The 14,528-nt window shown below is 36.2% G+C and overlaps 1 protein-coding gene across 1 annotated transcript in view; it reads left to right on the forward strand.

Annotated features, from left to right (window-relative positions):
• Positions 1 to 14,098, forward strand: part of LOC139975552 (uncharacterized) — a 60,163-nt gene extending 46,065 nt beyond the window's left edge. The window contains exon 2 of the mRNA XM_071983569.1: positions 12,326 to 14,098. Coding sequence (XP_071839670.1) covers positions 12,326 to 12,910 — 585 coding nt within the window. The 3' untranslated portion in view covers positions 12,911 to 14,098. The remainder of the gene's footprint in view (positions 1 to 12,325) is intronic.
• The last annotated feature ends 430 nt before the right edge of the window (positions 14,099 to 14,528 follow it).

Raw genomic sequence — 14,528 nt, forward strand, 5'->3', positions numbered from 1 at the left:
GTTATCTGGTGTTCGACTAGGAAACACTTTTATTAGAATTTATCGAAAGAGTTCGTATAATAAGAGAAGGCGCATTGGCACAGTTGTGAAAGATAGTCTAAATTGTTTTCGGGATAGGATATCCATTCTTCATCCTTCCCGCCTATTTTGTTCACGCCATCAATTCAAGCTTGACGATAGCAGTAGTCTGCATTGGAGGGGGAGGGGGAGGGGGCAGATATTGTCCCGGGCTGCCAGGACCGGGTTCAATTCGTGGACCAAATTAGTATATACGCTCAAAATGTGAAATATTTCTCCTCGTCCCACCTGCAGTAAAACAGACAAATAGTGCATATCTAGGACATATCATTTCTGCAAACTACAACGGATTTGAAATTCGTCATGATCACATGACATGTACACCCATTCCTTAAATCTGAAGGTGGAATTCAATTATTATTTCAATCTGGTGATAACATAAAGACTGTGGTTTATACTCGAAAGCCTAATCTGTTACATAAGAACCTTTAGCCTGACAAGATTAGTCGAAGAACCATGAAACTATAGCCATTGAGTAAAGTTGAAAAGGGAAAATAACAATTTTTATAGTATTTTTTTATGTTAAGATTATATATGTGTTACGTACACAAAATTTATCGTGTAGAATTAAACCAATAATTAACTCAAGCAAAATATTACTATATTGTAGCAATATCGATGCCTAAGTTAGATAGAGGGTATTCAAGTATGTGCGAACTTTGACACTGTTTGGTCAGAGTCACGCAAAATTACAAAGCACGAGGGCATACCCCTCCCGCTTACCCCTCACACCCCTGCACCTTCCCCAGTTATGGAAGAATTAGATCTCTCTCCTCCGGCCTCATGACGCCCTTACATAAAGGTTCGTGGTCATACCTAAATCATTAGGGCATTAGAATTTGCACCACCCTCCCTCGCCCTGCCAACCAGCCCAATTTAATGAAGTTGCAGAATGTCGACGGATACCAGTTGGATCAAGCTTGTCCAAACTTGGTGGTGAAAAAGTTTAGTTGTTTGTAAATGCCCTGAAATCAGCCCCGTGTGTGTATTAAGACCCTTTAGTATGATTTGGAGAAATGAGTAACTTGAAATTATGGAAGTGATGAAGTTGTTGCTCAAAGCGTTTGACATTTTTTCGCAAGTTTTGTCCCGAAATGTGCATGTGAGTGAATATTATGGCCAATATATTTGATCCATCGGATCAGTATGACTTATATTAAATTGAAAACTTTTTTTGCCAATAACTATTTGGAGAAATCCTTGTTGCCATCTTCACAAAACTGTGAAAGTCACGTATTTCTTAATATTTTATCGCATTCTGTTATCAAATTTGCCTTACTAAATTGAATATTTAAATGCGATAAATATAGATCAGCAGGAAAATATTTCTGGCATAATATAATAATTGACCAAGGACAGGGGTGTCGAAAGAGAGTTGCAATCGTCAGTTAGTGAGCATTTATTTATTTTTAAATATATTAGCACGTGGTATATATTAGCACGTGTGTCTAAACGTATAGTAACAGACCATACAAACTTTTGGATTTCATAAGTTTCCTTATTCGTTTTATGCGCAATTGTATTGCAAATTGTCTTCGACGTAGCTTGGAGTTTTTTACTGGATAAATGGTAAATCTTCAAACATTTAAGCTTGCATAATGTTGTCAATTTTACATCATTTTCAAACTCTAGAAGTTCTAACTTCTTGTAAGATCACTTCACTAAAAGGTCTGTAGGAGTTGTCAACAAAAACCAGCACACTTTAGCACTTAAGAGTAATATAATATATATATTATGGTATGATCATGACTTATGAATATGCATGAGTTCATTATATGTTTATACATATTCTCAAACATCAACCAATTCTGCGTTTAGAAGGTTTTTTCTTAATAGTCAGAGAAGGCTTTAGCTTCATTTCTTGAGGGGTGAGAGCTAGGCCAGACATAAATTTTGAGGCCCACAATATATATTTATATTGCTATTTAATTAATGCGGCCCACTTGATCGGGGACCCATTGGTCCAGACACATCTGTCCCAACCCGGCAAATCCGGCCCTGCTTATAGAAAGAGAAAAGAAAACAGGGAGAAACATTTACTGTTTTATAAATCAAATCTCGGTGTATCGTGATAACCGTTGATAGATCCATCATCTTCATGTTTTATATACAATTACATTCCAACTCCTGGATTTACCTCGCAGTAACGTCACAACAAGACTATACGTAACATACCGGTGATATCCTAAATGTTATAACATCAGCCCGTTTGCTTCCCTAACCATGACATTGAATACTTATAGAAGGCATGTGGCTTAGTTTGCAATTTATTGTATTTTGTATTTTAGATCATCCTGCAAGCAGTAACTCGCGAAGAAGCCATCATTGGCTTATCAAAGCCGCAAGCTGACCGAAGTCAGTCTCTTAGATTCATATTTTAACGTCCATGATTATGAATTGTCAATTGTCAACAACTCTGTAACTGGACGACATACATTAATCTTGGAGTGGCTCAAACTCGGAACCCTATGATTGAAAGGCACCGGCGTTAACCTATGAGCTAACACTCCCCAATATTTCTCCCCAATATTTCATAGAAGTACGAACCAAGACTTAACTCGACGTGTAAACGATACGTATTACTGAGAGTCTCGCTGTAGAGTTCTGAAATGAGGCTTAAACTGAAAGAAACTAAGCCGAGAGCTAGTTTTGAATTTCATTTCATTGACCTGCCGTATATGGTAGAAAGAGAAAAAAATTGTAGCGAGATATATGATTCGACCTTATATAGGGACCTTTTTAGTGGATATAAAGATATAGAATCTCAAATTTGAAGTTTATAGGAGAGTAATAAAACCACAGTTGAATTTCTGGAATACATTTATACCAATATATATTTGTAATACGAACTCAAGCGCAGAGGTTTCGAGAAAAAAACAAAGTATACTGAATTTTCTTCAAAATTTTCATTTTTCAAAATTAGTATTGATAGATCGACATGGATGTAAACTACCATCAGAGATGATCAGATTTCAGCCCAAAGTTGTTTACTAACACATTTTGCTTTAACCTTGTCAAATTTACTCTCCTTTGGTTTGCCATGGGGAGGATGACACTTGAGTTTATTTGTAGATTTAGAACCAACGTTAAGAAAGAATAGAACTCTGTGTGCTATTCGATTTGGATGCCAACAAAGGACTTACTAAAGTTGGAAAAACATTACAATATGTTACTCAATTATTTTGAACTTGTAATCATAGGAAACCTGCGCGAAGCAAAAAAAGACAACAAAATAATAAGAAGAAGATGTCAAAGGATTTGTTGGTGACAAACAATGTCCGACTGTGTACATTGCATAGTCTCATTCGAGATTTGGTTGATTGAAATGTAACCTATATTTTGACTGGCGAAACCTTCAACTACCCCAGGAAGTTGGATCGCATTATTGGGGGGGGGGGCTCTGTGACGTCATCATGCTGAGCACGTGCTCTTCAAAAGCTTCTCTTAAAGGCTGTTATAATCTTCTTGTTGATTTCTCCTTGAAACCTGATGAAATGGGAATGTTTACTTAATAGCTGTCAAAGTTTTCCGTGCGTATATATAGAATTTCACAATATATATATATATATATATTTTTGGGGGTTGTTTTTGTAGAAATATTTTTTTCCTCTATGAATAAATGATTTGATAAATGATCAAACAAAACAAACACATTCTCTGCAGCTGCAGTGACCTGATGAAAATCATCGATTCTGTTGTTGCCAGATCATTTGCAAAGTTATACTTATAACAAAAGTCGCCTAAGATTCTGAAACTTTTCAGCAATTAGGCTAAGAAATCAACTTCAGCCAACAGAAAATCCTTTGAAGTGAGGCAAAAAAAATGTTGAACTGATATTAATTTTATTGTATTCCTCCAGTACGGAGGCTGTTTCTGATGTGAAGTGAATTTTTCGTTCCCATATCGACTGTTGGGCCCCGAAGTAACATTTCACTGCATGACAAAAATAATGATGCCTTTATTTTACAGCTTTACACAAACTTCTTATCGCCTACATGGCCAAATTAGGATGTGATCGGTAGAAATTTGTCGAGTGTGAAAGAAAACCCCACGAGTGTTCTAAATTTGTGCAGGTGTTTATATAAAATATTGGAGCAAAGTGGTACGCCCCCTTTAGCAGTTCGTCAAGGGTACATGCTTTACGTAAATAAAACATTTTTTTTTTCTTTTCGAAACATGAGATTCGAGGAATAAGCATTATACGTACTCGAAGTTTCAGGAACATCCAATATTGTAAAACGTGATCTTTTTTAATTGCCTGTAGATAAGAAAGATTGGGTTTGGAGAGCTGAAATATTAATAACGAGATGCTTAATGATGACATTAGAAGCGAATGTTTGATAAAGCAATATTTAAGTTATTTGGATAGGCTTTATACGGTATATATATATATATATATATATATATATAAATGCAAGAATTGGAAAATTATAATAATTTAGCCACAAAAGAAAAAGAAATATAGTGCCACTTATCAATGAACTGTGATAGAGACAGAAAATCTTTGGACGAAGTCATTATTGGTCGGAGTACAAGTTAGTGTCGAACAGCTCGTGTTAAATTGACACGATTTCTTTCAGCAACCGCACACGTTTATAACCTTTCACTCTGCAGCAAACGTTGTACATTTTCAGAGAAATTCCTTTGGAAACCCCGTATGTTTGTTCTAAGCTTCTCTCAAGGACTGCATGTATACGGCATTATATGAAAATGTCAAGTTCTTCCCAGCTAGCTACAGGTATATTAAATATGATTAAAATCACTGCCTTTTACAAAATCAGTTCATGAATGATCTTGACACATATTAACTCTCTCTCTCTCTCTTCTGTCAGGGACACTGACGCGACCTATTCAATATTTGTTAGACATTTCAAGTTATTTTCATAAAATGTAAAGAGCAAAATGGCCCTAGGAGGCTTTTTTTCATTATTTCTGTATATAAGGTATACCGTACACTGAATTTGTGTCAGATTAAGTTAGCAAAATACAAAATGTACAAATAACATCTTAGAGCGATTTAGATTGACCTCCTTCCCATCTTCTTAATTCACAAATAGAGTGAATCAAGTTCATGTTTTTTCCTGTATAATCAAATTCGTCGATTTTTCCTCTTTTTTTCTATAAGATTTTTCTATATATGAGAAGAAGTATGTAAAGAATATTGTAGATCGGCAGTTGTATGTGATTACTTGACTAAAGTCGATATCTTTTGCGATATCTGGAAAATGAAAGAAAAAGGTATAAGATGCTCTCAAGAGCATAACATATTTTGCTCGCTCCTTAACACAGCCACCATAATACAAATGATAATATTTTTTGTCTTCAATTTTCTCCTTTATATTATATGATTTAGTTCAGGATCATTAAACGTCCGTGTTCTCAGTCATGTAAACTTTACGCAGTATCGGATAATCCTAATTCTCAGGGATGTGATTACAAATTTCGCCTCTCATATTGAGCAAGTTACTTCATACACTACAGATTTCAAACTCTGTCCCACAAATTGACTTATTGAGACTTTTTTTTTGGCATTTGCAAAGCCCTACTATTTTCATAATATCTGGTGCAATTTTTGTGGACTAAAAATAGCAGACAGATTATACGGCTTTTTTAAGTACCTTATATTTTCCATCTACGTTGTAATGTCGTCATACCTGATTACATTTGTAAGGAATCCGACTTAAAAATGCAGTTTTCCTTCCGTATATAAGTGGAGGCGTATACTACATACCGTCGGTTGGTCGTCTCGAAATGGGTGCGACGCCCTCTGCTGTGGCATCACACAGTATAACAGGTTGCCAGTAAAGCGTGGTATATTTAACCTTTATCGTTTACTTGACAACCCACAACCCGTTTTAACCTTTCAAGGAAATAAACAACTCGGATTGACACATGTTTGTATAAAGTTTAAAATATTCCAAGCCAAACGTAGGGATCGTCTTCTGTATATAGATATTCATAATGCGATTTCCGGTAGGGATTTCTTACTTACACATTTCCTAATCGCTAAGCAAATATACGAATATAAATGACCACCACCCCCTTCAGCGCGAGTAACTTTCGTAAACAAGGAAAGTTGCTGAATCTGATAGCCTTTCCATGAAACTATAGACGCAGTTATCAAAGAGTTTCTATCGACTTAATAAGATACATCGTCTTTGGATGAATCAAACGTGACAGCAATACATCCACAGTTAGACAAATATTACAGCCTCTTTCTCGAGAAAGAAATCCTAAAGGGTAAATCTGTGACCTAATTTGAGGCTGGATTGACCGTGACGAGAATAAATTTTCTAGCGCTAGGAAATTAAGTACTAAACTGATTGTCATGCATGGTAAATACAGCATAGAAAGTTCACTTCAGTCTTTTAGAAATCGTGTTATTGTCACAGGAAGGACACACATATATTAATCTTGAATCTTCACTTCAAAAATCAAATGACAGGATTGATGCGATCAGCTTAAGACCCTATTGAGGTCATCCGATTGTCAAGGAGTTTTTAACGTTGGCAAAACTTTAACAATTACATAATAATTATAGTATTAAGTATAACCTATTGAATCCGTCATAGATCGGTCCAAAAAATAGTTTTCTCATAATTTGGCTACCAAAATAGTTTACCACTCCGTTTAGGGACCCTATTTTACATTAAAAACTTATGAAATTACAATAAATCTCGCTATGAGTTTTTCACAGGAGGTACCTCTTATACTATCAGACTGCAAAGTAATCATGTAATGAATAATAATGTATAATGTGTTTACACTAAAGTAACACGTTTCAGTGGTCGCTACTGTCACATGTCATCCGATACGCTGCTATGGAAACAATTGATAAACAAACGTGCATCGGATGATAAAGTTGTGACTACCTTACGAACTGCTTTGATGGCAAACATGGTAATAAACCATCAATATAAAATAACGCTCTCAAATTATAATTGACTAGTTCCGCGAATTGGATCAGACAACCTATGAATTTGCGGACCGCAGTCCGTTAGTAACCTGAAACCATTTGGTACAGATACAGATTTGATCGTTTGAAGTAAACCATAATTTAAATAAATGGAAAAAGAAATAAACTCGCATATCGCGCTATGTAACGTATCTCTAAGAGTCATAGTTTTTGTCCGCATATCGCCAAAAGATTGATTTTTGTTTTATCTTATTAATGATATTAACACATTTTACCTCATTTCCAACTATCATTGTTACGTCTGAATGTTATTGTTATGAAAATCGTCCTTCGTTCATCTGCTCTTCAGAAATTAAGAAAGTCTTTTGGATATCTCTCTGTAAATCTTTCAGCAAAAACTGTTTGCAACTATTTATTTTTCGAGATAGCTGGAACGATTCAGACGATTGTAGCTTGTGTGCGTATACTAGTAGTATTTTATGGCCCTAGTAAAATGAATTATGAAGTACCAGACACCGAATAGCAACCGTCAACATTATCACACCTAAATATTTAGGCAAGGATTGCAGTTTATTTACGTATCAGCTTTAAAAATGGCGTTTGATGGATGGTCATCTTTGTCAACTGTATCCAACAAATTACATGAGTACACAGTTGTTTCTTTTTACAAGTGATCTTATGTGTAATCTTCGTTTCTGGTTTTGCGACTAAAATTTTTAAAATGAAATAATAGAACTCACCGTCAAGCATCAAATAGATTAATCGATGACGATATTGTGTTACCTAGATCGATTTCATTTATGTAACAGTGGACTGAAATTCCTTCAGTATTATACGTTGTGTAAGAACATGAAGAAAATGAGTAATAATTGAGTGGCAGTGATATAGAATTGCACAGATGATTAAACAGATATTTAGGATGATAAATAAACATTAAACTAAGAGAGGGCTGAGAAGGGTGCAATCTTGGGAGAAGGGCAGGGTACAGACGTCACGGAGGGCAGTGGGATAAGTGACTTTATTGGGAAGGGAAACTACAAAAACCACATAGAAACGTCAGTCCCGACGAATGGACTTTGCACTGCATTCTGGACCACAAATTGGCATTATTTGACTGTTTGTTTGTCCACAGAGCCGCACTTCCTAATTACTGAGTTTATTTATAATTTTGCTGAAAGGAAAGGACAATTATTTATCTTTGATTTGCTTAATTTTGTGAACAAAATGTCAAAGGTTTAAATAACAGAAGCACATTTTTCAGTACAAAAATGGAAGAAGGGTAAATTTCACTTATAAAAAACGGTGCACTTAAAATTCACAAAAAAAGGTCCACTTTTGGTTTTCTGTTAAACAAAATTGGGGGGGGGGACGTGCCCAAGGTGCCCCCCCCCCCCCAGACACACATATTCGGTTTTGCCGTTTCTGCCTATACAGTAACTAATGAAGGCACAAAGTCGCTGCGCTGAATAATATATCGTGTATGCACGAGATGCACGTATAATGCACCGTGCTTTATGTAATGACGTCATTCTATATGTCAACTCTGGTCTGCGGCAGTTACATATCAGCTACAATTTCTAAGCATCTTGGTAACATCGTCTTTCATGGTGTGTTGTTGTAAGCTCGTAAAATCCGAGATTTCCATCAAGCAAGATTGTGAAAGTTACCAGAATCTACTTCAATATTGACCGTTTACTCTCTAAAATTGTAGAGAAAAAAAGGTATTCACTATACTGATGTATGGAGAATCATTGTGTATAGTGTAATATTGTGTACGGGCATGTCAGTATAGATTGAGTCGAATGCGAAACGCTGTAATGTTCTTATTAGCGATTAATCAATTATTCATCCATGCCATCCAGTCACTTTTTGCCATCTTGGTATTAAGCATAGGCAAACATAAATTCCGAATTTTAACTTCTTTCGTTCATGATTTTGGCAACTCGTGGACGTATCATTACAAAGTCACTTATACTAGTACCCACTTCCTGCTCGTGTACTCGTGTTCCTGCTGAGGTATTTTGGAAATGTATATTTGTATATTTATTTGTTTCATCGCAATTTACAGTGTGACGGGAAGTCTCCTATAAAGCCTGCAAGGCTTAACAAAGTAGGAGACTCCCCAAAAAGAAAAAAGAGAGAAAAACTTAAGAATAGAAAAAGAAAAGTTAATAGTAGCATCTACAATGATGAAATAATCGAATTGACGCTAATTGAAATTAATAATCTTAATAAACAATCCTAACAGTCTTTATAATGTAGTATAGATACTCTTAAACTCTGATATTCATACTGTTGTATTCCTACTCACAATCTTTGTATTCATACTCGTGCTCATACCCGGGCCATGCTCATTCTCATGGTAACATTCATACTCGTGCTCGTGCTCGTCCCCATGCCCATGCTCATAATCATACTCACACTTATGCTCATATTCATGCTCATATTCATACTGTTGCACTCCTAATATACAAGACTGACATATACGTTGCCTTTATACCACAATGAACTTTAGGGAGATATAATTTAAGTATCGGAGTGTATTGGGGGGGGGGGGCGTTACCAAAATCAACGTAGAGCCTGATTTTAGGTTAAACAACAGCCATACGATAGAAAAAGAAAAGAACAAACTAAACTAGTTATGAAGGATCGTCATATGATTCCGGTCAACAATACTCGAGTTACTCACGTCCTGTCGTCAGTGACACAACCGATAATAATTTACAATTTCTTGTTCGGCTACTTGATCCCGAATTGGGCTCCTAATTCAAACAACGAGGACGAGAATTTCAAGATTTACTCATTTCAACATTTGACATCTTATAAGTTTAAACAGAAGAAGAAGAAGAGAGATTATTTGCGTAGCTCTCTGGAGATCTGTATAGGTTGACCGGCCAAACTGCAGCGTATCATAAACATTAGTCCTTTTTATTTCCGCTTTTCATCAAAATATAGTAGCCATAAATCACACGCATGGAACTCTTGTCAAATGACCAGGGAGCTAGCTACACACACTCAAATACAAGGAACTGGGGTAAAATTATCAACAAGAAGAAAACACTTTGAGGAAGATACTTAACCATTAGACGCAATGAAAGTCATAACATGAGAGATCTGGATATTGTGAGCTCAAGCCCCTGACTGGATAAAAGGTGCAGAGAGTGTGTATGTGTTTTTAATTGGCAAAGCGAAGCCAAATTGGAAAAGGAGTTTATGGAAGTAAATTTGCTTGTCGGAGTGTTAATCGACGTGCAGAGTACCTCAGTCGATATATTTCATTGTCTTCCCTAAGTGAACAATTGATTGCTTGTCTTCTTAAAATGATTACCACTGAGGTTCCATTATGCTGTGATTATAATTACAAGTCTTAAATAGTTGTAGCCGACTTACTTTGACATACAGGAGTTTTACTTACTTACGGTGGCCCAGTATAGGGACCTAGTGAAGAACATAACATTTTGTTTCAAAGTCGCTATAAAGAATTTAAAAATCATTATGACGCGCGCGCTTTAAACTCATTTATTACGAGATTTTAAATTCTTTATGAAGAATTTGACATTCGTCTGAAATATTTGAACCAACATCACATGTATATGCAAGTTTCTACGAATTTGAAATTCGTTATTACAGAATCTGAATGACACTTCTTACAATCCAGAGTGGTTCAAGAACATATAACTGTATTTTTAACTGTATTTTTGTATTCATGGATATATACATACCGTATCCAAATATATGTAAATCTGTATGGAGCGTTTTTTCTGAAAGGAAAACTTTGGTTACCATGCACACTAGGCTTCACAATATAGTTATTGCACATTGTTTTTGACATTTCCGTACATTTCACTGGCCTGAAACATACAACCTGTAAATATCTTGGTTCGCAAACTCAATCTTTTCTGACCGAACTTTGTCTACCTTAACATGTTTAGACTTAAAAGATATAGACAGAACCTCTTCAAACTTTATGGAGGTATTAGTTATCAAGACATTAACAACGACAATAAAATATTCCATTGCATTAACTTTGTTAACAGAACACCCTTTTTCTTCTCCCAAGTTCATTTATGTGATTAATCTCCTTTGATTCACATTATCACATTTACTTACTTGGAATGCTACCAATATGGTGGCCTTTTTCTCCTTTTTCTTCCGTCTTTTATTTGCCTCCAAATCGAGGCCTAATGTTAACGTTTCGATAAGAAGTCATTTAAATAACTCTAAACACCCATGATTTAGGGTATACCATTCTCAAACGCAACAAATATTCTCATTTAGAATGTCCTATGGAAAACGGGAACATGAGTCAAATCCGATCTCAGTGACATCTTTAAAACTCATCTGATTTACACTCCTTGATGGCAAGCAAATTCCTTCACCGGCAGAATGATGGTTTCGTCACGTGACCTTGTCATTCTATTCTCATTGTAACCTGTATCTCTTTTGGTATTTCACAAGGGGGGGGGGGGAGCATTATAGTAACTTAGAGAGATACATGACATAAATGTGGTAGTATTACTATTAAGACATGGGGTTCTCCTCATATTAATCCCCCTCCCATGGCGTTACGCCAATGGGTTACCACCGCGCCAAGTAATAGCCACTCATAATTATAGATACCTCTTAATCAAACAAGGAGCTATATCTGGTACATACAATACGCCAAATTAGCAGTTATATATTAAGAGTGTAATCTGTTACAAAATAGTTTGTATTCCTGTAAATTTAATGTTTTGTTTTATTGGGATTGTTATTCAAATTGTTGACTTTTACGCCTAATTGTAACTGTCCCTGGTACGTTCTTTGTTTCTTAAAAGTAACAGGTTATGCTTTCATGAAACCACATCTTAATGAAATGAGATAATCAAATTGTGCTAAATTGTGACAAAATGTTGACTGATCTAGTTCTAGAGCCCATGCTTCTATATGTGGACTCTTTGGACTGAGCTGTCGAGAGTCAGGCCATGTTTCACGAGAAAAATGATATCACCTGTCTTCTGGCATTCTTCATTTTCAAGTACATCATGAACATGAAGACACGTTTTCTTTATCCCATGTTTTCCTCCTCTACATATTTTTCGCGCCTGCAAATTGACCTAAGGACCGGTGCTGTAACCCCTGGTCCCCCCCCCCCCCTACACCCCTCCTCCCTTCTTCTCAGACCTCAAGTGCTTCAGCTGAAGACTCTACTTGAATGACCCATCTCTTCTTCTTCATGAGAGGAGTGGGAGGGGGTGGGAATAATGAACTACCAATCAATAACAAATTAGAAATTTCCAGATGGATTTACCGCATTTTGTATCTTTAACCGTTTGTCTTTTCTTTCTTCAGAATGAAGACAAGAGATTCGGAAACTCAAACATGGATCCATTGGTTCACAGTTTGATCGGCGGCAAGAGAGACGCAGAGAAGCGATTCGGCAGTTCACAGATAATGGACCCGTTGAGATATAGCCTCGTCTCAGGTAAACGAAGCAACGACAAGCGCTTCGGAAACTCGAATATGGACCCACTCATGTATAGTATGATAGGCGGCAAGAGGGACGCAGAGAAGCGATTCGGCAGTTCACAGATCATGGACCCGTTGAGATATAGTCTCGTATCGGGAAAAAGAAGCAACGACAAGCGATTCGGAAACTCAAACATGGATCCATTGGTCCATAGTTTGATCGGCGGCAAGAGAGACGCAGAGAAGCGATTCGGCAGTTCACAGATCATGGACCCGTTGAGATATAGCCTCGTATCAGGGAAAAGGAGCGCCGAAAAGCGATTCGGAAACTCAAACATGGATCCATTGGTCCATAGTTTGATCAGCGGCGGCAAGAGAGACGCAGAGGAATTCGACGAGGAAAAAAGGTTCGGATATCATCCAATGGATCCTCTTAGTAATAGCCTGATGTCTGGTAAACGGCGATAGATAATTATTTAGCATTTTGATATTTATGCAACAGATATAGATAAATACATAAACAACCTCTACACTAAGGCTTACAACTTTATGACGTAAGGCAAGCCTCCAACAATGTGATGGCGATCATAGACATGGACGCGAGCGAGTGCTTTACAGGGAACTTTCTCCAGTCAAGGTCGTTTGATGAGGACCCCTATATACTGTTAATATAAACACTATTGGCGTATCGAAACGATATTAAGGAAAGTATGTTTAGTCAGCAAGAACAAAAGGAGATAGCGAGCCTATTTGTGATCATTCGTATATATATATATATAAATATATATATATATATATATATATATATATGTATATATATATATATATATATATTTATATTTATATATAATCCCATGTTCCTTTGACATTTACAAAAAAAGAAAAGAAAAAAGAAAAAAGGGAAAGAATGTAATTCAATATCGCATTACGTCACGACCAAACTTACGGACACCATACTAATATTAATATCATGTTTGTTTTAAAACCCTAAACGATCGTTGTTTGCTTTCCGAAATGAGAAATGATTCACAACTTTTGTCCAAATTTCCCTCCTTTTTAAGAAGTGTATCTGTGATCTGTTAACGAATAAGATATCATATACGTAATGAGATATGCACATGAATGTCTGTCTCAGTTTTAGGGTCAGGAAAGTGAACGATTCTTAGCATACAATTATTATTGTCTACGAAATTAAGAGATCCATTCTCAGCGCACATTTAGATGCACTTGTTAGTCTTTTAGTAGAAAATCTCCGTTACGCATAGCAAAGCAAAACACTTATCATGAAAGTTTGGAGACCAGATTTAGCCTTATGTTTGTATGGAACCCATCTTGACTAGGTCCCCATACGCAATAAATGACGCCATGCCCTTTATTCATATTACATATATCCGCAGAAGAAACATCTTGATGTCCACCGAAAAAAAAAATTGTAGTTTTAGATATATGTTAATGTGATGCACTTTGAAGTTTTATGTCCGACATAAAGTTTAATTTCAACTTAATTTTAAAATCATGTTATATTTAACTTTAAATGTGTGCACGCTTTGCCTTAATGAAGTAAAACAACACTACACAATTTGCATGCTAATGGGGTGTCGGGAAGATATTCCGCCGATGAATACTATTGAACAAAATATATATGCATTAACTCTTTTCCTACTGTTTTATATGTTATCATTTGATTCATCTTCTTTCGATAAAGCTGAATTAGTTTTAAACTAATCACTTGATATGATGGTAATCAACATTCAACAATATTAAACAAACAAAAAATAACTCCATAGATATGATTGGATACACGTCTGCCGCAATAGCAAAAGACAGACACAGAAAAGGACAGTTTCTCATTAACAATCTGGGGCCCTTGGGCAGAATATGTATGTCCTCCTCTCTCCCATCCCCCCCCCCCCTTATCCCTTATCTTCCCTCTCCTTCTAACAAGCTTTTGCATGCACAACACGAAATTAAAATGTTGATATGGTATTTGTTGCCTTGATATGCTAACGGATTTCACTTGATATTGAGGGTCTACGCACTTGCAGCAAAGACTTAATAAGGCACTGTGAACGGACATACTACGTCA

The sequence above is a fragment of the Apostichopus japonicus genome, chromosome 11 (genome assembly GCF_037975245.1).
Source record: "Apostichopus japonicus isolate 1M-3 chromosome 11, ASM3797524v1, whole genome shotgun sequence".
Taxonomy (NCBI): domain Eukaryota; kingdom Metazoa; phylum Echinodermata; class Holothuroidea; order Aspidochirotida; family Stichopodidae; genus Apostichopus; species Apostichopus japonicus.